Source organism: Agelaius tricolor, unplaced genomic scaffold, assembly GCF_023055355.1.
Source record: "Agelaius tricolor isolate 1412-34295 unplaced genomic scaffold, bAgeTri1.0.p SCAF_58, whole genome shotgun sequence".
Classification (NCBI taxonomy): Eukaryota; Metazoa; Chordata; class Aves; order Passeriformes; family Icteridae; genus Agelaius; species Agelaius tricolor.
Genome location: NW_027269318.1, coordinates 627,702 through 650,235, shown reverse-complemented (window position 1 = coordinate 650,235; position 22,534 = coordinate 627,702). Strand labels below are relative to the sequence as shown.

The following is a 22,534-nucleotide window of genomic DNA, read 5'->3' as shown; positions in this document are numbered from 1 at the left end:
CAAGCCTCGAACTTTATTGATGGTTCACACATATTTATATTGGTGTTAATGAAGCTCATACATATTGCAAAGCTGAGCTCATGATTGGTTAATTACTTATCGGGCAACCACGCCCACTTCTATATTCTTATGGTTATTTTGTTACTACTTCTACATTCTCGTGGTTATTCTGCTGAAACTATCCTCATATTCCTGGCAAGAGATCCTCTCCTCTCTCCTGTTGCTGCACCGAGGGCACAATGTCCTTGTCAGTGCTTGGACTCTGGCTGCTGAATCCCAGATTTGTCTCCTTGTTGCTTATCCAGTGGTATCATGTCTGTGTGCCCTTTCTCAGCCAGCCAGCTGCCCACAAGGCTCTCCACACTTCCCCCGTTTTTCTGTTGGACAAGCATGGTCTGGTTAAACGCAGCAGATACCATCCTTTGCACCGTGTTCTGTAGGCACGCGCAAAAACCACGGCAAAATTAATACTCCCAACAGAGCCATAATGCCCGCTATAATGCTGGCCTTAACAAGTGCGGAGAGCTTTGTTTTGCCAAAAATACAAATAGGATAGTTTCAGCAGAATAACCCCAGCTGTCGTTGGTCGTCAGGTAAAAACAGTTTCACGTGCTGGGTAAAGGATTCTCCAAGTCACATTCCAAAACATGGAGAAGCTGAAGCTTCCCAGCTTCTCAGGAGGAAAGATCCTGGCGAAGGGATTTTTCATTGAATGTGTCCGTGACATGAGACAGCTTTGGGTTTGGTGGGATAAACCCTGGAGATTTGGGATGGATGAGGGGGGGGATGCAAGGCTTGAATTCCTTGGAAAACATTCCCGGAGCTCGGTTTGTGTGGGACATCCAGCCTGGAGCGTTGTGTCAGGAAAAATCACCCTGGGCAGGACAAAGCCGATGGATGGAGAGCTGGGAAAACGGGGAAAAATCCGTGACCTGGGATTTGCTTGCATTGCAGAGGGGAGAGGTACATCGGGATGTGGTTGGATGACCACAGACATGGAGAAGGCATCGTGGTGACCCAGTCAGGGCTCTGCTACCAGAGGACATTCCATGCGGACAAAATGGTGGTGAGTCCGAGATTCCCGTGGAATCTGGGAATCCCTGGGATGGGGAATCCACCGCCGAGGGCGGGACTGAGGTTTCATCCCCAAATTCATCCCGGAGGACACGGAGGGTTGGAGATCAGGGAAAGGTTCTGCTCCCAGTGGGTGCTCAGGATGGACATTCCCAAGGGAATGGGCACATTCCAAAGGCTGCCAGAGCTCCAGGAATGTTTGGAAAACTCTCCAGGAAAGGATGGGATTGTTGGGATCTCTGTGTAAGGCAGGGGTTGGATTTGGATCCTTGTGGGCCCTTCAGGATTTTCCATGATTTTCATGGTTTGGAAGAGCAAGGTCTTGGTTAAGTCTTGTTTCATTCTCCCCTTCCAGAGGGATTTTTGGGATATTGGGGAGGAATTCCTGGATTGGAGGGGTTGGGATGGAATTCCCAGAGATTTGTGGCAGCCCCTGGGTCCCTGGAAGTGTCCAAGGACAGGTTGGAGCACCCTGGGATAGTGGGAGATCCCTGCCCATGGATCCTGAAAGTCCCTTCTAACCCGAGCCATTCCAAGAATTCCATAACATTCCATCTCTCCTGGAAATCATGAAACCCTTACTTTTCCAGTGGCAATTCACCTGTCCAGTCCATGGGACGTTGGGAATTTGGTGGGGAAAGCAAAGGGAATTGGTACTGGAATAAAAACATCCTTAAGAAAAACCAACCCTAAAAAAAATCCATCCTTAAAAAAAAAAACCCAACGACCCCATTCCCACTTCCCGAATCAGGGAAAAATGGTTTTTATTGGGTTTTATGAGACATTTTTGATTGAGGTTTTGGGATTTTTTTTTTTCCTTTTTGGGAGTTTTTTATTGGGTTTTATGGAACATTTTAATGGAGTTTTTGGGATTTTTTTTTCTCCTTTTTTTTGGGGTTATTTATTGGGCTTTATGGGACATTTTTGGTTGAGTTTTTTTTTGGGGTGTTTTCATTCCAGAGGAAAATATTCCAGCTCTGGAAGTGATCCCAGTTGGTTTGGCGATGAAGAAACCTTTGGGTTTAAACTATGGAATAAATCCCAGTGGGCAGAAAATTCCCTATGGACAGGAATTATTCCCTGGAATAATTTCCCATGGAACGGGCCTATTCCCAACACTGCCAAAGCTCTGGGATTTTCCAGGGATTCTTGGGATGCCTCCTGTGCCAGGAGTTGGATTTTGATCCTTCTGGATCCCTTTCCCACAGGGAATTCCACACAGTTGCCGTTTTCTTGGAATCATTTCCCAAAGAATTCCCTAAAATATCCCAGGATTGGGAGCACCACGAGTTTGACTCTGTGACAATCCTTGGTGGCTTTTCCTGGTTTTTTGTTCCTTTTCCATGGAAAATCCATGGAATAATTTTATTGTTCCGAGTTTCCCGACCTCCTTCTCTGTGGGTTTTCCCTGGAGCTTCCCCCAAACATTGAAAGATGATGTTTGGCTTTAAAAAAAAATAAAAATCTTGGAATCTGCATCCTATTAATTTTTCTGGGATCAATTGGACCAGGTGGGAAGTTAATTCCATGAATTCCTGACCTTTCCTTTCATCCCAAGGGCTCAGGAATTTTGCTCCTGGAAGACGACTCCGTCTACGAAGGGAACTTCACGGAGGAGCTGACATTTGTTGGAAAGGTTGGAATTTCCTCCCTCTTCTCCGGGAATTTTCCATGGATTCATCTCCCAACTTTATTCCTTCCTTCTCCGCTTCCCCCAGCTTCCTATAAAACCCCCATTTTCCAAATTTCTGGAATGTTTAGCACAGAAGGAAAGCTGCAGCTGGAGATTTTGGGAATTTTGAGAAGAATTTGGCATTTTCATGTTTTGTTTGCTTCAGGTTTGGGAGGTTTGGGTTTTTTGGGTTGAGTTTTTGGGGTTTATTTTCTTGGGTTTTTCAGGACACTTCTGCTTGAGGCTTTGGGATATTTTTTACTCTTTTTTGATTTTTTTAATTGGATTTATGGGACACATTTATTTGAGTTTTCTGGGGTTTTTTGTTGGATTTTTTTTGGGTTTTGTGGGACATTTTTGGTTGAGTTTATGGGATTTTTTGAAGGGGTTTTATGGGACATTTTTGGTTGAGGTTTTGGGATTTTTTCTCTCTTTTTTTTTTAGGTTTTTAAATTGGGTTTTAAAAGGACATTTTTGATTGAGTTATTGGGGTTTTTTGGTTGGGTTTTCATTGGGTTTTATGGGACATTTTTGGTTGAGTTTTTGTTTTTTGTGTTTTTTTTTTTCCCTTGGGTTTTATTAGGGTTTTACGAGACACATTTGGTTGAGTTTCTGGGATTTTTTTTTTCTTTTGTTTTGGGGGTTTTGTTGGGTTTTATGGGATATTTTTGATTGAGTTATTGGAGTTTTTTTTAATTGGGTTTTGATTGGGTTTTAAGGGACATTTTTAGTTGAGTTTTTGGGATTTTTTTGGGGGCTTTTGGGGGGTTTTTAGTTGGGTTTTATGGGACATTTTTGGTTTAGTTTTTGGGTACTTTTTTCTTTTTTTTTTTTTTTTTTTTGAGTGTTTTTATCAGGGTTTTTTTGGGATTTTTGGCTGTGCTTTGCAGCTGCACCTGAGATCCCTTTTTTATTTTTAAAACAAAACCATTCCAGGCTTTGGGGCCACAGGAAATGATGCAGAGCCCGGAGCTGCCGTGACCGAGGCAGCGGAAATTTGGGATTTCGCAATCTGGGCCCTGCCCTGGCATGTCCCAGCTTTTGTGGTTGGATTCCAACAGAAATTCCGGCTCCAAAGGGTTGAGAAAATCCCCAGGGCAGGGAAAACGAGTTTTCCAGAAATCTGGGATGAGCCTGGCAGGAATTCTGGGAGATGGCACAATTAATGCTCGTTAATTAATGCTAACGAGCTTTGGCAGCCGAGGAAGAATTTGTCATCACCTTCCTCCTCCAAGGACATTCCAGGCTGAGAAAATGGTGGAGAATCCAAGAATTCCTTGGAATCTGGGAATCCCCGGGATGGGGAAAATCTGGGAATCCCTGGGAAATCTCTGGGGTGGATTTTGAGGGGTTGATTCCAGTGCTGGGATATTCTCCCTCCAAAATTCCTGTTTGGATTTCGTGGCAAATCCAGAGAAATCCAGGATTTAGGTGCAGCTGGAATGTGCTTCCTGCTTTTCTGGCTGGAATTCCAAGCCAGATTTGGGAAATTGAGTTGGATTTCATGTTTGGGATTTGAATAATTCATAGGGAATTGAATGATGGAGAGTGGAATAATAATTGAGAATTTAATTATAAATAGAGAATTTAATAGTAAAGAATTTAAAAGGAAAGAATTAATAATTGAGACTTTATTAATAGAGAATTTAATAACAAAGAATTTTTTAATAAATAGAGAATTAAATAATAAAGAATTTATATAATAAATAAAGAATTTAAGGATATAAAATTTAATAACTAAATTTAATAACTAAATTTAATAACTAAAGAATTTAATAACAAAGAATTTAAAAATAAGTAGAAAATTTAATAATAAAGAATTTATGTAATAATAGAGAATTTAATGATAGTTTAATAATAAAGAATTTATATAATAGTGAATTCATATAATAGAGAATTTAATGATCAACAGAGAATTTATATAATCAATAGAGAATTTAATGATAGAAAATTTATATAATAGAGAATTTGATAATAGAGAATTTAATAACAAACAATTTAATAATAATAGAGAATTGAATAGAGAATTGATGTTAAGAAATTGAAATAAGTATTTTTTTTAAATTAAAAATTTTAACTTAATTTTTAATTCCAGATTTTTCTGCAGGGAAGGCGCTTCAAAATTTAACAATAAAAGAGAATTTAATAATAAATAGAGAATTCAATAATAAAAATGGAATTTAATGATAGAGAGTTTAATAATAGATGGGAATTTAATAATAGAAAGTTTAATAACAAATAGAGAATTTAACAACAAAGAATTGAATAATGATTGAGAATTGAATAGAGAATTGATACAGAGAACTTGAACTAAGTAATTTTTTTAATTTAAAAGCTAATAAAATTCATAGTTTTTAATTTAGTTTATAATTCTGAATTTTTTCCTCAGAGAAGGCTCTCTGGAATTTAATATTAAAAAGGGAATTTCACAATAAATAGAGAATTTAACAATAAAAAGGGGATTTAATAATAGAGAATTCAATAATAAAAGGGAATTTAATAATAATTGAGAAATAGAAATAAATAGTTTAATTTTTGATTAAAAATGCGTGGAATGCACAATTCTGATTAAATTTGTGACTCTTTCTGCAGGGGAAGCTGTCCCTGGCCAACGGCTTCGTGCTGCAGGGGACGTTCAGCTCGCGGGGCGGCCGCGGCCTCAGCACCCAGGGCGTGCTCAGCACGGCCCCCGAGCCCCACAGGCAGCCGGAGTGAGAGCGGGAACAACAACGGGACCATGGGGAACAACGGGACCATGGGAACAATGGGATCATGGGAACAACGGGACCGTGGGGAACAACGGGATTGTGGGGAATAACGGGACCATGGGAACAATGGGATCATGGGAACAACGGGATCATGGGGAACAACGGGACCATGGGGAATAATGGGATCATGGGGAACAACGGGACCATGGGGAATAACGGGACCATGGGAACAATGGGATCATGGGGAACAATGGGATCATGGGGAACAACGGGATCGTGGGGAACAACGGGATCGTGGGGAACAACGGGACTATGGGGAACAACGGGACCATGGGGAACAATGGGATCATGGGGAACAATGGGATCATGGGGAACAATGGGATCCTGGGGAACAAGGGGGCCATGGGAACAATGGGATCGTGGGGAACAACGGGGTCCTGGGGAACAATGGGATCATGGGGAACAATGGGATTATGGGGAACAAGGGGGCCATGGGAACAATGGGACCATTGGGAACAACGGGATCGTGGGGAATAATGGGATCCTGGGGAACAACGGGGCCATGGGAACAATGGGATCATGGGAACAACGGGATCATGGGGAACAACAGGATCGTGGGAACAATGGGACCATGGGGAACAACGGGATCATGGGGAACAACGGGATCATGGGGAACAACAGGATCGTGGGAACAATGGGACCATGGGGAACAACGGGGCCATGGGAACAATGGGATCATGGGGAACAACGGGACCACGGGGAACAACGGGACCATGGGGAACAACGGGACTATGGGGAACAACGGGATCATGGGAACAATGGGATCATGGGGAACAACGGGGCCATGGGGAACAACGGGATCATGGGAACAACGGGATCGTGGGGAACAACGGGGTCCTGGGGAACAATGGGATCATGGGGAACAATGGGATCATGGGGAACAAGGGGGCCATGGGAACAATGGGACCATTGGGAACAACGGGATCGTGGGGAATAATGGGATCCTGGGGAACAACGGGGCCATGGGAACAACGGGATCATGGGAACAACGGGATCATGGGGAACAACAGGATCGTGGGAACAATGGGACCATGGGGAACAACGGGGCCATGGGAACAATGGGATCATGGGGAACAACGGGACCACGGGGAACAACGGGACCACGGGGAACAACGGGACTATGGGGAACAACGGGATCATGGGAACAATGGGATCATGGGGAACAACGGGGCCATGGGGAACAACGGGATCATGGGAACAATGGGATCATGGGAACAATGGGATCATGGGGAACAACGGGGCCATGGGGAACAACGGGATCATGGGAACAACGGGATCATGGGGAACAACGGGATCATGGGGAACAACGGGATCATGGGAACAACGGGATCGTGGGGAACAACGGGACCGTGGGGAACAACGGGATCGTGGGGAACAACGGGATCGTGGGGAACAATGGGGTCATGGGGAGCAATGGGATCATGGGGAACAACGGGACCATGGGGAACAACGGGATCATGGGGAACAACGGGACCATGGGGAACAACGGGACCATGGGGAACAACGGGACCATGGGAACAACGGGGTCCTGGGGAACAATGGGATCATGGGGAACAACGGGGTCCTTGGGAATGGGATCCTTGGGGTCCTGCGGAACGGAGTCCTGGGGAATGGGGTCCTGGGGAGTGGGATCATGGGGAACAACGGGGTCCTGGGGAACAATGGGGTCCTTGGGGTCCTGGGGAACGGGGTTCTGGAGAATGGGGATCCTTGGGGTCCTCAGGATGGGTTCCTGGGGAATGAGGTCCTGGGGAACGGGGATCCTTGGGGTCCTGGGGAACGGGGTCCTGGGGAGTGGGATCCTTGGGGTCCTGGGATCCTTGGGGTCCTGGGGAATGAGGATCCTTGGGGTGCCTCGGAACAGGGTCCTGGGGAGTGGAATCCTTGGAGTCCTGGGGAATGGGATCCTGGGGAAACAGGGTCCTTGGGGTCCTGGGGAATAGGGTCCTTGGGATCCTTGGGAATGGGATCCTTGGGAATGGGGTGCCCAGGAAGGGGATCCTTGGGGTCCTCGGGAATGGGATCCTTGGGATGGGATCCTTGGGAACGGGCTCCTGGGGAACAGGATCCTCAGGAAGGGGATCTTCAGGATGGGATCCTGGGGATGAAACCCTCAGGAATGGGATCCTTGGGATCTTTGGGATGGGATCCTGGGGAACTGGGTTCTGGGGAACAGGGTCCTTGGGAAGGGGATTCTCAGGAATGGGGCCCTGGGGAACGGGGTCCTCGGGATGGGGATCCTTGGGATCCTCTGGAAGGGGATTCCTGGGGTCCTCAGGAACGGGATCCTCGAGATGGGATCCTTGGGAAGGGGATCCTTGGGATCCTCTGGAAGGGGATTCCTGGGGTCCTCAGGAACGGGATCCTTGAGATGGGATCCTTGGGAAGGGGATCCTTGGGATCTTGGGGAACGGGGTCCTCAGGATGAGATCCTGGGGAACAGGGTCCTTGGGATGGGATCCTAAGGAGGGGGTCCTCGGAAACGGGATTCTGGGGAATGGGATCCTTGGGAAGGGGATCCTTGGGATCCTGGGGAATGGGATCCTTGGGAATGGGATCCTCAGGAACGTGATCCTTGGGGTCCTCGGGAACAGGATCCTCGAGAAGAGATCCTGAGAATGGGATCCTTGGGGTCCTGGGGAATGGGATCCACAGGAACAGGGTCTTTGGAATGGGATCCTTGGGATGGGGTCCTTGGGAAGAGGATTCTTGGGAACGGGGCCTTGGGAATGGGGTCCTGGGGATGGGATCCTCGGGAAGGGAGGCCATGGGAATGCTCCGCATCCAGCCCCGCAGGCATTCCTGGGAATTGATCCCAGTGTGGATTTATGGGCAATGGGACAGGGAGGGATGGAGCCCGGGGGGTTCAGTGCGGTGGGAGGCAGGGATGGATATTGGACTGCAATCCTGGGATTAATTCCATGTGGGAATGAGGGAGTGGATGCTGGACTGCAATCCGGGGATTAATTCCATGTGGGAAGCAGGGATGGATTTTTTTAGTGCCATCCTGGGATTCTGATGCAGTTAATTCTGTAGAGAATCAGGAATGGATGCCTTCCTGAAATCCTGGAATTGGGGTTAATTCCATAGGGAAGCAGGGATGGATGTTGGACTGAAATGCTGGAATTGGGGTTAATTCCAATAGGGAAGCAGGGAATTGATGTTGGACTGCAGTCCTGGGATTTTCATGGAATTAATTCCCATTGGGAAGGAGGAATGGATGTTTTGATTCTCTCCAGCCCAAATTCCCCCCAAATCCCAGTTCCCCTCCCAAATCCCAGTTCAATTCCATCTTTTTTCCCCTCTAAAATATTCCCAGTTCCTCAGAGCATCTGTGGGATGGAAATTCCTTTTCCCTGAGCTATCCAGGCGGGAGCAGCTCCTGGGAGTGGTCGCTCAACTCTTTTCCAGCTTTTCTGCAGGAATTCTGAGGAGATAAAGAATCTTAAATAGGAATATTTAGGAGTATCCAGCAGTGAATGGAGCAGGAAATCAAAAATTCCGGATTATTTGTGTCCCACGCATCTGGAATTTTTTTCCCCCAAAGGATTTTTGTTGTCAGGACAAGAGGCTTGAAGGGTTTTTATGGAATTCCCATTTAGGAATTCCCATTTATGGAATCCATTTAGGATTATCTGGGAATGGTTTTGGTGGGAATGGAGTTTAAGGATGATCCCATTCCATGGATTCTCCCACTATCCCAGGTGGATCCAAGCTGACCTTGGACACTTCCAGGGATCCAGGAGCAGCCACAGATTCTTTGGGAATTCCATCCCAGCCAGGAATTCCTTCCCAAAATCCCATCTAAATCCCCATTTTTCCAATGGGAAGCCACTCCCTGTGTCCTGTCCCTCCATCCATTGTCCCAAGTCCCTCTCCAGCTCTCCTGGAGCCCCTGGAATTTTCCCTTCTCCAGGAAAACATTCCCAGCTCTCCCAGCCCTGTGTTTCCATCAAATCCCAGAGAACATTCCCATATTTGAGGGGAAATCCGCAAGAATTTGGGAAGACCATGGAAAATCACAGTCCTGTGTTGTTTTCCAGCCAGCTGGGCCTCAAGGAATTCCCAGTGGAGAAGAGATGGACGGGAATCTTCGAGCAATTCTTGGAATTCCTCCACTCTGGCTGCAAGGAGGAAATGGAGGAATCTTTCATGGGATTCCACATCCAAACCAGCAAGGAGCTGAGGAAATCCCAGGAATATCTGTTCTGCCAGAGGTACTGAGGGAATCCCGGGAATTCCTGAGGAAATCCTGGGAATATTTGTTCTGCCAATGAGGGAATCCCGGGAATTCCTGAGGAAATCCAGAGAATTCCTGTTCTGCCGAAGAGAATCCTGGGAATTCCTGAGGAAATCCCGGGAATATCTGTTCTGCCAGAGGTACTGAGGGAATCTTGGGAATTCCTGAGGAAATCCCAGGAATATCTGTTCTGCCAGAGGTACTGAGGGAATCTTGGGAATTCCTGAGGAAATCCCGGGAATACTTGTTCTGCCAATGAGGGAATCCTGGGAATCCCTGAGGAAAACCAGGGAATTCCTGTTCTGCCAAGAGAGAATCCTGGGAATTTCTGTTTTGCCAATGTGGGAATCCTGGGAAATCCTGTTCTGCCAAAGAGACAATCCCAGGAATTCCTGTTCTGACAATGAGGGAATTGCAGGAATTCCTGTTCTGCCAAAGGAACAAGAATTTTTACCGAGGAAATTCTGGGAATTCCTGTTCTGCTGAAGAAGAAATCCCAGGAATTCCTGTTCTGCCAATCAGGGAATCCCAGGAATTCCTTTTCCCCCAAAGAGAAAATCCTGGGAATTCCTGTTCTGCCAAAGGAACAGGAACTTTTACTGAGGGAATTCCAGGAATTCCTGTTCTGCTGAAGAAGAAATCCTGGGAATTCCTGTTCTGCCCAAGGTACTGAGGAGATCCCAGGAACTCCTCTCCTGCCAACGAGGGAATCCCAGGAATTCCTTTTCCCCCAAAGAGGAAATCCTGGGAATTCCTGTTCTGCCAAAGGAACGGGAACTTTTACTGAGGAAATCCTGGGAATTCCTGCTCTGTCCAAGAGAAAATCCCAGGAATTCCTGTTGGGAATGCAGGCCCTCATTCCCACCCGGGAATGTTGTGTAATTCCAAGAATTTTCCAGCTGTTCCCGCTCAGGAAAAAGGAGCAGGAATTTCCCGCCTCAGCTGGAATTTTTGCTGCTGGGATTGATCCGCACCCATGGGAAATGAATTTATTGAAATGACTTGGATGCCCCTTTGGAATTTTCCAGCTGGGATTTGTTCATGGGTGGTTTTCCCTCAATTCTTGGTTTCTTTTCCAGAGGCTCTGAGGAGATTTCCTGGAAAATTGAGGAGATCCTGGAAGATCTCACCGAGCACCAGGAGCCGGAGTCGCTCCAGGGTTATTTGGAGAAGGTGAGGATTGAAATGGTTTAATAAAATTAACAGAAATTATTAAAATTTTCATTATTAAAACGGTCAAAATCCAGGATTTATGATAAATAATCGAATGACAGAGGATTTATAGAAGAAATAATTTCAGAGTAGAGAATTTTTAAATAAATAGATAATTAAATAATAAACAATTTTTATTATAAATAAGGAATTTACTAATAAAAGAGTTTATATTAAAAAAGGGAATTTGATAATGGAGAATTTAATAAGAAATAAAAAATTTATATGATTTTATCCATTATTATTTATATGAAATTAATTATTTATATGAAATTATTAATTATTAATTATAATTAATTATTAATTATTATTTAATAATAGTTAATTATTTATATGAAATTTATTTTATCCATTATTATTTATATGAAATTATCCATTATTACAGGGAATGTAATAATGGATAATTTAATAATAAACAGAGAATTTATTAATAAATAGAGAATTCATATAATCAATAAATTGACTAATAATGACTTTAAGAATAGAGAATTTAATATTAAATAGAGAATTTAAGAATAAAGCATTTAATAATAAATAGTTTAACAATAAATAGACAATTTAATTATGGAGATTTAAATAATAAATTGGGAATTTAACAGTGGAGAATTTACTGTAATAACTGATTTAAGAATAGAGAATTAATAGATAATTTAATAATGGAGAATTTAATAATAAATAGACAATTTAATAATAGAAAATTTATATAATAGAGAATTTAAGAATAAATAAAGAATTTATATAATAGATAATTAAAGAACAGAATTTAATGATTAATAGGGAATTTAAGAATAAAAAATTCATGTAATTAATAGAGATTTTAAAAATAGAGAATTTATTAGTAAATAGAGAATTTAATAATAAACAGAGAATTTGTTTAAAAACCAGAGAATTTATAGAATAGAAAAATTAATAATCAAGAATTTGTCTAATAAATAGCGAGGTTATTTTTCCCTCACCCACTTTTCCTTGGAGCGCCTTTTGTTCCCTCTGGAATATCCCAGCAAATCCCAACTGGAAAAGGGAGCAGGGAGCATTTACGGCATCCAGAAGATCCCAAATCCCAGCTGGGAATCCCGGGAGGAATCTGGGGCTTTTCCTCTCCTCCTGATCCATGAAATTGGGATTTCCAGGCGTTGGAATCTTCCCTGCATCCCTTGGGAAAGCTGCTCAGGGCTCTGACCGTGGCGTTCCAGGCGACGTATTCCGGGATCGGGGCCAACCGGCACCTGCTGGCCATGGCGCAGGAGGAGGTCAAGTTCTACTCCAAGAAAATCTGGGAATTCTACCAGTGAGTCCAGGCTGGAGCTTTTCCATGGGGCGGGAGCATGGAATGGATCTTTGGGATCCTGGGATTGGGAGCTGGGCCTTAGTTGTGGTCCTGTGTGCTTGGGGGTTCTTGGGAGGACATGGGAATTCATGGGAATTCTTGGGAATTCTAGGGAATGCTTGGGAGTACTTTGGAATTCTTGGGAATTTTTTGAAATTCATGGGAATTCTTCGGAATTCTTGGGAGCTCTTTGTAATTCTTGGGAATTGTTCAGAATTCTTGGGAGTTCTTTGTAATTCTTGGGAATTCTTGAGAATTCTTGGGACTTCTTCAGAATTCTTGAGAATTCTTGGGAATTCTTGGGAGTTCTTGGGAATTCTTCAGAATTCTTGGGAGTTCTTTGGAATTGTTGGGAATTCTTCAGAATTTTTGGGAGTTCTTTGGAATTCTTTGGAATTCTTGAGAGTCCCCAGGAGTTCCTGGGAGAGTTGCTTCCTCGAGGCGTCAGTGTCAATCAGAGCACAAATCCCTGTGGCTGGAAATCCATGGCTGAAGGAAAAACGGGATCATGGAATGCTTTGGGTGGGAAATCTCATCCAGCTCCAGTCCCTTCCTGCTATCCCACGTGCTCCAAGCCCTGTCCAACCTCTCCTTGGACACTGCCAGGGATCCAGGGGCAGCCACAGATTTCCTGGGAATTTCATCCCAGCCCCTCCCCACCCTCCCAGCCAGGAATTCCTTCCTGAAATCCAACCTGAACCATTCCAGGATTCTCTGGGAAATCAAGACAAAGCCCAGCTGCTCATCCAGAGTGGGGTCAGGAATTGTGACCACTGTGCTCTTTAGAATCCGTGGAAATTCTGGAATTCTCAGCCATTCCTGGCGCGTCTGCTGCTCGAGCAGAAACCCCTGAAACACTGCAACAACTCCGTCAGAATTCCAGGGATTTTCACTGATCTCCCACTCCTCCTCTGGGAACAAATTATCCTTAAACGAAACCAGGGAAGGAACTCATCCTTGCTTTTGCTCTTCCAGGGGCTTGCTCCGGGTGGCCCTGGAGCGGAAGGGCCGCGTGCCCTCGGAGGATGCGGATCCCAGGTTGGTGGCGCCTCCAGAGGTTCCGTGTTCAGATCCCGGTGGGATTTACCAGGGGTCCTGGAATTCAGGAAGTGCTGAGCTGGTGTTTGTCTGCTTGAGCCAGGATCAGAGCCCAGTGGCTCCAAAGATCTCCTGGAGCTCCAGGTTTTTCCTGGTAACTCCCGAGATCTGGAGCTCCAAGTTTTCCTGGTAACTCCTGAGATCTGGAGCTCCAGGTTTTCCTGGTGACTCCCGAGGTCTGGAGCTCCAGGTTTTTCCTGGTAACTCCTGAGATCTGGAGCTCCTGGTTTTTCCCAGTGATTTTCCTGGAGATCTCCTGCTGCTCCAGGTTTTTCCCAGTGGCTCCAAAGATCTCCTGCTGCTCCAGGTTTTCCTGGTGACTCCGGAGATCTGGAACTCCAGTTTTTTTCTGCTAACTCCCGAAATCTGGAGCTCCAGGTTTTTCCTGGTAACTCCCGAAATCTGGAGCTCCAGGTTTTGCTGGTAACTCCAGAGATCTGGAACTCCAGGTTTCTCCCAGTGAATTTCCAATTTCCTGGAGATCTCCTGCTGCTCCAGGTTTTACCCAGCGGGTCCAAAGATCTCCTGGAGCTCCATGGTTTTCCTGATGACTCCCGAGATCTGGAGCTCCAGGTTTTGCTGGTAACTCCCAAGGTCTGGAGCTCCAGGTTTCTCCCAGTGAATTTCCTGGAGATCTCCTGCTGCTCCAGGTTTTTCCCAGCGGCTCCAAAGATCTCCTGGAGCTCCAGGTTTTCCTGGTGACTCCGGAGATCTGGAACTCCAGTTTTTTTCTGCTAACTCCCGAAATCTGGAGCTCCAGGTTTTTCCTGGTAACTCCCGAAATCTGGAGCTCCAGGTTTTGCTGGTAACTCCAGAGATCTGGAACTCCAGGTTTCTCCCAGTGAATTTCCAATTTCCTGGAGATCTCCTGCTGCTCCAGGTTTTACCCAGCGGGTCCAAAGATCTCCTGGAGCTCCATGTTTTTCCTGATGACTCCCGAGATCTGGAGCTCCAGGTTTTGCTGGTAACTCCCGAGGTCTGGAGCTCCAGGTTTCTCCCAGTGAATTTCCTGGAGATCTCCTGCTGCTCCAGGTTTTTCCCAGTGGCTCCAGAGATCTCCTGGAGCTTCACGTTTTCCCTGATGACTCCCGAGATCTGGAGCTCCAGGTTTTCCTGGTGACTCCTGAGATCTGGAGCTCCAGGTTTCTCCCAGTGAATTTCCAATTTCCTGGAGATCTCCTGCTGCTCCAGGTTTTTCCCAGTGGCTCCAGAGATCTCCTAGAGCTCCCGTTTTTTCCTGATGACTCTGGAGATCTGGAGCTCCCGGTTTTTCCTGGTGACTCCTGAGATCTGGAGCTCCAGGTTTTTCCCAGTGAATTCCCTGGAGATGTCCTGGAGCACCAGAACCTCTTGGATCAACTTGTGGCCACCACAACCCAACCGCGCCAAGCTCGGAAGAGCGGAAAACAAGGAGAACCCCTCGAAAACGCCTCTTCCATAGGTTTGGGAATATCCACATGGATTTCCCTGGAAAATCTCAGTTTGTTTTTTTTTTTTTTCCCTGTTTTCCAGTCTCGGGAAGGGCTCCAGGCTGGTGCTGCCCCTGATCCTGCCCAGATTCTATCCCGAGCTCTCCATGCTCTACATGCTCCAGCACCAGCGGGAGGACGAGCTCTACTGCCAGGGAATCGTGGAGCTCAGCCTCTTCCCAGATATCCAGCTCCTGGAATTCCTGGATGTGCAGAAGTAAGTGGGATTTTCCCATCCCCAGGGAAAATCCCGGGAGAGTTGAGTAGTTTTTTGATTCATCATTGGTTTTTCCCCAGTTTTTCACTGGGAGTTTCTCCCAGAATTCCTACTTGGGAATGTTTGGCTGGAAGGAGAATTGGTACGGGAAAGCTGCTGTTATCCCTGCTAATCCTCATTTTTGTGTGGAGAATTCCCAAATTTTTTGTTCCAAATCATCCAGAATTGATAAATGTCTTGGAGAAGGAATGTTCATTCCAAGGTATTCCCTTAAATGTGTTAAAATGTGGAAATGGGAAAAGATGGAAAAAGTGGAGGCAGATGTTTCCCTCCTCCATTCCTGCTCCTGGATCCACCTCTGGAAGTGATGGAAAGCAGCTTGGGAATTTTCCTCCAGGATTTCAGGAGCACAGCAGGTCCAGGGTCTCAATTGGATTCCTTCCAAAAGAAATGAGAGGAATTGGATCCAAAAGTGCCAAAATTTCCCATGGATTATCCAGAATCATCCCTGAGGAATGCAAACTCTGATGGGAGCTCCCAGGGAAGTGGATCCATGGGATGAGAGCTCTGATGGAAGTGGATCCATGGGGATGGAGGCTCCCAGGGAAGTGGATCCATGGGGATGGAGGCTCCCAGGGAAGGGGATCCATGGGATGGGATCTCCCAGGGAAGTGGATCCATAGTATGGAGAGAAGTGGATCTGTGGGATGGAGAGAAGTGGATCCACGGGATGGGAACTTCCAGGGAAATGGATCCATGGGATGGGAGCTGTGATGGAAGTGGATCCATGGGGATGGAGGCTCCCAGGGAAGTGGATCCATGGGTTGGAGGGAAGTGGATCCATGGGATGGAAGCTCCTGGGGAAGTGGATCCATGGGATGGGATCTCCCAGGTTCCTGAGGCAAATCCCACCCGGAGCAGGACCAGGAGAGGAGCGAGTGGAGCCTCCGAGGCTTTGGCAGCACCTTGGGGGAGGAGATGGAAGAACCAACGGGATTCAGGATGGAATCCATCCTAAATCCCGCTTTTCCCTTTCCAGGCACCTGTGGCCTCTCAAAGATCTCACCCTGACCTCCAACCAGGTAAGGAAAACCCTCGGAGCCAGCCGGGAATGGGAATGGGACTTGGAATTGGGCTTGGATGAGGACAGAGCTTCTCTGAATGAATCCCAGGAATCCGAGCTCCATGATCAGCTCCCGTCCAGAGGCGCTGCCTGTGGATTTCCATGGAGATCTTGGGGGATGGTTCCGGAATCGCTGCCCCCAGTATTCCCAAGGTATCCCTGTCTCTTTTCCAGAGGCGCTCCCTGATCAAGGATAAATGTTTCCTGTCTGCCACCGAGTGCCTGCAGAAGCTCATGTGAGTCCCTGCCTGGCTCTTCCCACTCAAATCCAGGGATTTTTTTTATTTTTGGGAAATGCCAGGAATTTCTACCTGTTTCAAAAGCATTCCTGGGCAATTCCGTTCATTATTTAAGGAAAAGTTGTTTGGGATGTGCTTTCTGGTTCAAAGCGAATTCCATGGAATTTTTCCCTCCAAAATTTCGTGGAGGCATCAATAATGAAATCCAGCCGTTCCCTGCTCAGTGTCCTCCACTTGGCACAGATATTTCCTGGGAAGGAGCTCCTGGCTGGGAACGTGGGGATGGAATTCCATCTCTGTGGATGGAATTCCCAGAGCAGCTGTGGCTGCCCCTGGATCCTGGAAGTGCCCAAAGCCAGTTTGGAGCACCCTGGGACAGTGGGAAATGTCCCTGGCATGGGGTTGGAACTGGATGTTCTTTAGGATCCCATCCAACCCCAAAAATTCCATGATTCCATGATTTTGAATTGTTCCAGTTGGGGTCTTGAGGCAAAGCAGACGAGCTTGGCATCAGCATGGAGGGAAAATATTCCAGCATTCCCTGAGGGATTCCAAAGCCTTGGGCTCCAGTTCCCAAAGGAGCCCGAAATTCCTCACATCCTCAAATGTCCCATTCCATATGGGAGATCCCAGGAATGTCCCATTCCATAGTGGAGACACCAGGAATGTCCCATCCAATATTGGAGATCCCAGGAATGTCCCATTCCAAATGGGCGACACCATGAATGTTCCATTCCACTTGACAGATCCCAGGAATGTCCCATTCCGCCCTGGAACATCTCCTAGCCCAACCTCGGTGCCTCCCCTTTGGAGCCAATCCATCAATCCTTTCATCCCTAATTTTTTCTTTTTAAACCCCGTTTTTCTGGATGCAGCTTTTCCATGGCTCTTTTATCCCACCAGCACCACGGTGGATCTCCGGGAAAAGCTGGAGATCCTTTGGAAGAGGATCTCCAGAAATGTCCCATTCCATATGGGAGACACCAGGAGAGTCCCATTCCACTTGGGAGATCCCAGGAACGTCCCATCCCATACGAGAGACCCCAGGAATGTCCCATCCAATATCGGAGACACCAGGAATGTCCCATTCCACCCTGGAACATCTCCTGGGCCAACCTCGGTGCCTCCCCTTTGGCCCCAATCCATCAATCCTTTCATCCCTAATTTTTTTCTTTTTAAACCCGGTTTTTCCGGGTGCGGCTTTCCCATGGCTCTTTTGTCCCGGCAGCACCACGATGGATCCCAGGGAGAAGCTGGAGATCCTTTGGAAGAGGATCTCCAGAAATGTCCCATTCCATATGGGAGACACCAGGAACGTCCCATCCCATATGAGAGAGACCAGGAATGTCCCATTCCACTTGGGAGATCCCAGGAATGTCCCATCCAATATTGGAGACATCAGGAATGTCCCATCCCATACGAGAGATCCCAGGAATGTCCCATTCCGTATTTGAAGCACCAGGAATGTCCCATCCAATATTGGAGACACCAGGAATGTCCCATTCCACTTGGGAGATCCCAGGAATGTCCCATCCAATATTGGAGACACCAGGAACGTCCCATCCCATACGAGAGACCCCAGGAATGTCCCATTCCACCCTGGAACATCTCCTGGCCCAACCTCGGTGCCTCCCCTTTGGAGCCAATCCATCCATCCTTTCATCCCTAATTTTTTCTTTTTAAACCCCGTTTTTCTGGATGCAGCTTTTCCATGGCTCTTTTATCCCGGCAGCACCACGGTGGATCCCAGGGAGAAGCTGGAGATCCTGCGGAAGAGGATCTCCAGAAATGTCCCATTCCATATGGGAGACACCAGGAATGTCCCATTCCGTATGAGAGAGACCAGGAATGTCCCATTCCACTTGGGAGATCCCAGGAATGTCCCATCCAATATTGGAGACACCAGGAACGTCCCATCCCATACGAGAGACCCCAGGAATGTCCCATTCCGTATTGGAAACAGCAGGAATGTCCCATCCAATATTGGAGACACCAGGAATGTCCCATTCCACCCTGGAACATCTCCTGGCCCAACCTCGGTGCCTCCCCTTTGGCCCCAATCCATCAATCCTCTCATCCCTAATTTTTTCTTTTTAAACCCTGTTTTTCCGGGTGCGGCTTTCCCATGGTTCTTTTGTCCCGGCAGCACCACGGTGGATCCCAGGGAGAAGCTGGAGATCCTTTGGAAGAGGATCTCCAGAAATGTCCCATTCCATACAGGAAAGCCCAGGAATGTCCCATTCCACCCCGGAACATCCCCTGGCCCAAACTCGGTGTCTCTTCTTTCCTCCACCCTTTGGAGCCAATCCATCAATCCTTTCATCCCTCATTTTTTCTTTTTAAACCCCGTTTTTCCGGATGCAGCTTTTCCATGGCTCTTTTATCCCACCAGCACCACGGTGGATCTCCGGGAAAAGCTGGAGATCCTTTGGAAGAGGATCTCCAGAAATGTCCCATTCCATATGGGAGACACCAGGAATGTCCCATTCCAAATGGGAGACACCAGGAATGTCCCATCCAATACTGGAGACACCAGGAATGTCCCATCCCATACGAGAGACCCCAGGAATGTCCCATTCCACCCTGGAACATCTCCTGGCCCAACCTCGGTGCCTCCCCTTTGGAGCCAATCCATCCATCCTTTCATCCCTAATTTTTTCTTTTAACCCCGTTTTTTTCTGGGTGCGGCTTTCCCATGGCTCTTTTGTCCCAGCAGCACCACGGTGGATCCCAGGGAGAAGCTGGAGATCCTTTGGAAGAGGATCTCCAGAAATGTCCCATTCCATATGGGAGACACCAGGAATGTCCCATCCCATACGAGAGACCCCAGGAATGTCCCATCCAATACTGGAGACACCAGGAATGTCCCATTCCACCCTGGAATATCTCCTGGCCCAACCTCGGTGCCTCCCCTTTGGCCCCAATCCATCAATCCTCTCATCCCTCATTTTTTTCATTTTAATCCCGTTTTTCCGGGTGCAGCTTTCCCATGGCTCTTTTGTCCCGCAGCACCACGGTGGATCCCAGGGAGAAGCTGGAGATCCTCCGGAAGAGGATCTCCAGAAATGTCCCATTCCATATGGGAGACACCAGGAACGTCCCATCCCATATGAGAGAGACCAGGAATGTCCCATTCCATACTGGAGACACCAGGAATGTCCCATTCCACCCTGGAACATCTCCTGGCCCAACCTCGGTGCCTCCTCTTTCCTCCACCCTTTGGAGCCAATCTATCAATCCTTTCATCCCTATGTTTTTTCCTAAGCCCCGTTTTTCCGGGTGCAGCTTTTCCATGGCTCTTTTATCCCCACAGCACCACAGTGGATCCCAGGGAGAAGCTGGAGATCCTGAGGAAGAGGATCTCCAGAAATGTCCCATTCCATACAGGAAAGCCCAGGAATGTCCCATTCCATATGGGAGACCCCAGGACTGTTCCATTCCACCCTGGCACATCCCCTGGCCCAACCTTGGTGCTTCCTCTTTCCTCCACCCTTTGGCCCCAATCCATCAATCCTTTCATCCCTAATTTTTTTCATTTTAACCCCGTTTTTTTCTGGGTGCGGCTTTCCCATGGCTCTTTTATCCCGGCAGCACCACGGTGGATCCCAGGGAGAAGCTGGAGGTCCTGCGGCAGACCTACGAGGAGCTGGAGCTGACGGTGTCGCGGCTGCTGGGCGCCGGTTACCGCCTGCCCATGGACGACCTCCTGCCGCTCCTCGTGTTCGTCGTGTCCCGAGCCAGGTGGGCCCAGTTTGTTCCCTCTGGAATGCTTCCAAGTGGAAGAATTCCAATGAAAACTTCTGGGATTTGGGGGGAGTTGGACGTGTCGGGTTTTTGTGGGATTTTTTTTGTTTTTGTGTGGGTTTTTTTGTTTGGGTTTTTTTTGTTTGTTTGTTTTTGTTTTTGTTTTTTTTTGGTTTTCCTTCCCCCCCAGAGGCGTGGTTGGGTTTTTTGGGATATAAATGTGGAATTCTGGAGTGTTCATGTTTTATCCCAAAGGATATTTCATGGAAAATCAGATTCCTTTCATCCCAGAATTCCAAAGTGCCCGTGTCTTATCCCAGACAATATTTCATGGAAAATCAGATTCCTTTTATCCCAGAATTCCAAAGTGCCCGTGTCTTATCCCAGACAATATTTCATGGAAAATCAGATTCCTTTCATCCCAGAATTCCAAAGTGTCCGTGTCTTATCCCAGACAATATTTCATGGAAAATCAGATTCCTTTTATCCCAGAATTCCAAAGTGCCCATGTCTTATCCCAGACAATATTTCATGGAAAATCAGATTCCTTTTATCCCAGAATTCCAAAGTGCCCGTGTCTTATCCCAGACAACATTTCATGGAAAATCAGATTCCTTTTATCCCAGAATTCCAAAGTGTCCGTGTCTTATCCTAGACAATATTTCATGGAAAATCAGATTCCTTTCATCCCAGAATTCCAAAGTGCCCGTGTCTTATCCCAGACAATATTTCATGGAAAATCAGATTCCTTCTATCCCAGAATTCCAAAGTGCCCGTGTCTTATCCCAGACAATATTTCATGGAAAATCAGATTCCTTTTATCCCAGAATTCCAGGGTATCTGTGCCGTACCCCAAAGGATATTCCAGGGTTTTCATGGAAAATCAGATTCCTTTTATACCAGAATTCCAGACTGTCCATGTCTTATCCCAAAGGATATTTCATGGAAATAAGATTGATTTTATCCCAGAATTCCAAAGTGTTTCTGTCTTATCCCAGACAATATTTCATGGAAAATCAGATTCCATTTATTTTATCCCAGAATTCCATAGTGTCCGTGTTTTATCCCAAAGGATATTCAAGGGTTTTAATGGAAAATCAGGTTCCTTTTATCCCAGAATTCCAGAGTGTCCGTGTCTTATCCCAAAGGATATTCAGTGGAAATGGGGTTCCTTTTATCCTGGAATTCCAGAATGTCCATGTTTTATCCCAGACAACGTTCCAGGGTTTTAATGGAAAAAGTGATTCCTTTTATCCTGGAATTCCAGAGTGTCCATCCCTTATCCCAGATGATATTCCAGGGTTTTAATGGAAAATGAGGTTCATTTAATCCCAGAATTCCAGAGTGTCCATCTCTTATCCCACAGAAGATTGGGACAGTGGGAGGTCCCTGCCCATGGATCATCTGTAAGGACCTTTCCGACCCCCAACACTCTGGAATTCTGGGATTCCTACAGAAATTTTCCACCCTCAGCAGGGACTGGGATTCCGTTGGGAGATAAGGAATCCCAAATTCCATCCAGCAATTGGAATTTCCTATGGATGGATCCGGAATTTTCTTGGGATGGAGCATCCCCAGTTGTGGCTCCTGAATCCCTTTCGGTGTTCCTGGTGGGAAGCGCTTGGGAAAAAAAATTGGGATAATGGGAAGTCCCTGCTCATGGATCATCCAGAAGGAGCTTTCCAACCCCAAACACTCCAGAGTTCTGGAATGCTGGGATTCTGGAGTTCTGGGATTCTGGAATGCTGGGATTCTGTGACTCTGGAATTCTCTGATTCTGGGATTCTGGAGTTCTGGGATTCTGGGATTCCGAGATTCTTGGATTCTCTGACTCTGGGATTCTATGATTCTGGAAATCTGGAGTTCCAGGACTCTGGGATTTCAGGATTCTGGAATTTTGGGATTCTGAGATTCCGGAATTCTATGATTCTGGAAACCTGGAGTTCTGTGATTCTGGAGTTCTGGGACTCTGGGATTCTGGAATTCTGAGATCCCAAATCCCTCCAGCAGATCCGGATGCACCAGCACTGGAATTCCAGAGTTTTCCTCCTCCTCTCTAAAATTCCAGCCCCTCCACATGCCCTGAGATTTTTTCCTGGATTTTGGGATCTGTTTTTCCCTAGGATCCAACACCTGGGAGCTGAAATCCACCTGATCCGGGATTTGATGGATCCGACCAACCAGGGAGGAATGTTGGACTTCCTGCTGACAGCACTGGAGGTATGGGGATTTTTCCAGGAATTCCAGCAAAATTCCAGCTTTTCTGGAATGTAATTTTCAGGATTTTATTCCCTTGTTGGGCTGGAAAAAAATCCTAATTCCTTAATTCCGGACAGATTGGATTCTGTTGG

The 22,534-nt window shown here is 46.6% G+C and overlaps 1 protein-coding gene across 7 annotated transcripts in view; it reads left to right on the top strand.

Annotated features, from left to right (window-relative positions):
• Positions 1-22,534, top strand: part of ALS2CL (ALS2 C-terminal like) — a 115,571-nt gene that overhangs the window by 91,270 nt on the left and 1,767 nt on the right. For 4 of the 7 annotated variants that reach the window (XM_071456371.1, XM_071456370.1, XM_071456368.1 and 1 more), the window contains 11 exons: positions 955-1,066; positions 2,633-2,710; positions 5,339-5,457; positions 9,558-9,731; positions 10,834-10,927; positions 12,097-12,254; positions 13,269-13,331; positions 14,904-15,077; positions 16,117-16,159; positions 16,375-16,436; positions 18,172-20,172. In XM_071456371.1, coding sequence (XP_071312472.1) covers positions 955-1,066; positions 2,633-2,710; positions 5,339-5,457; positions 9,558-9,731; positions 10,834-10,927; positions 12,097-12,254; positions 13,269-13,331; positions 14,904-15,077; positions 16,117-16,159; positions 16,375-16,436; positions 18,172-19,105 — 2,011 coding nt within the window. In that variant the 3' untranslated portion in view covers positions 19,106-20,172. Of the gene's footprint in view, positions 1-954; positions 1,067-2,632; positions 2,711-5,338; positions 5,458-9,557; positions 9,732-10,833; positions 10,928-12,096; positions 12,255-13,268; positions 13,332-14,903; positions 15,078-16,116; positions 16,160-16,374; positions 16,437-17,342; positions 20,181-22,306; positions 22,404-22,534 lie in introns of those variants that run through there. The other 3 variants (XM_071456374.1, XM_071456369.1, XM_071456373.1) reach the window with 3 other exon arrangements.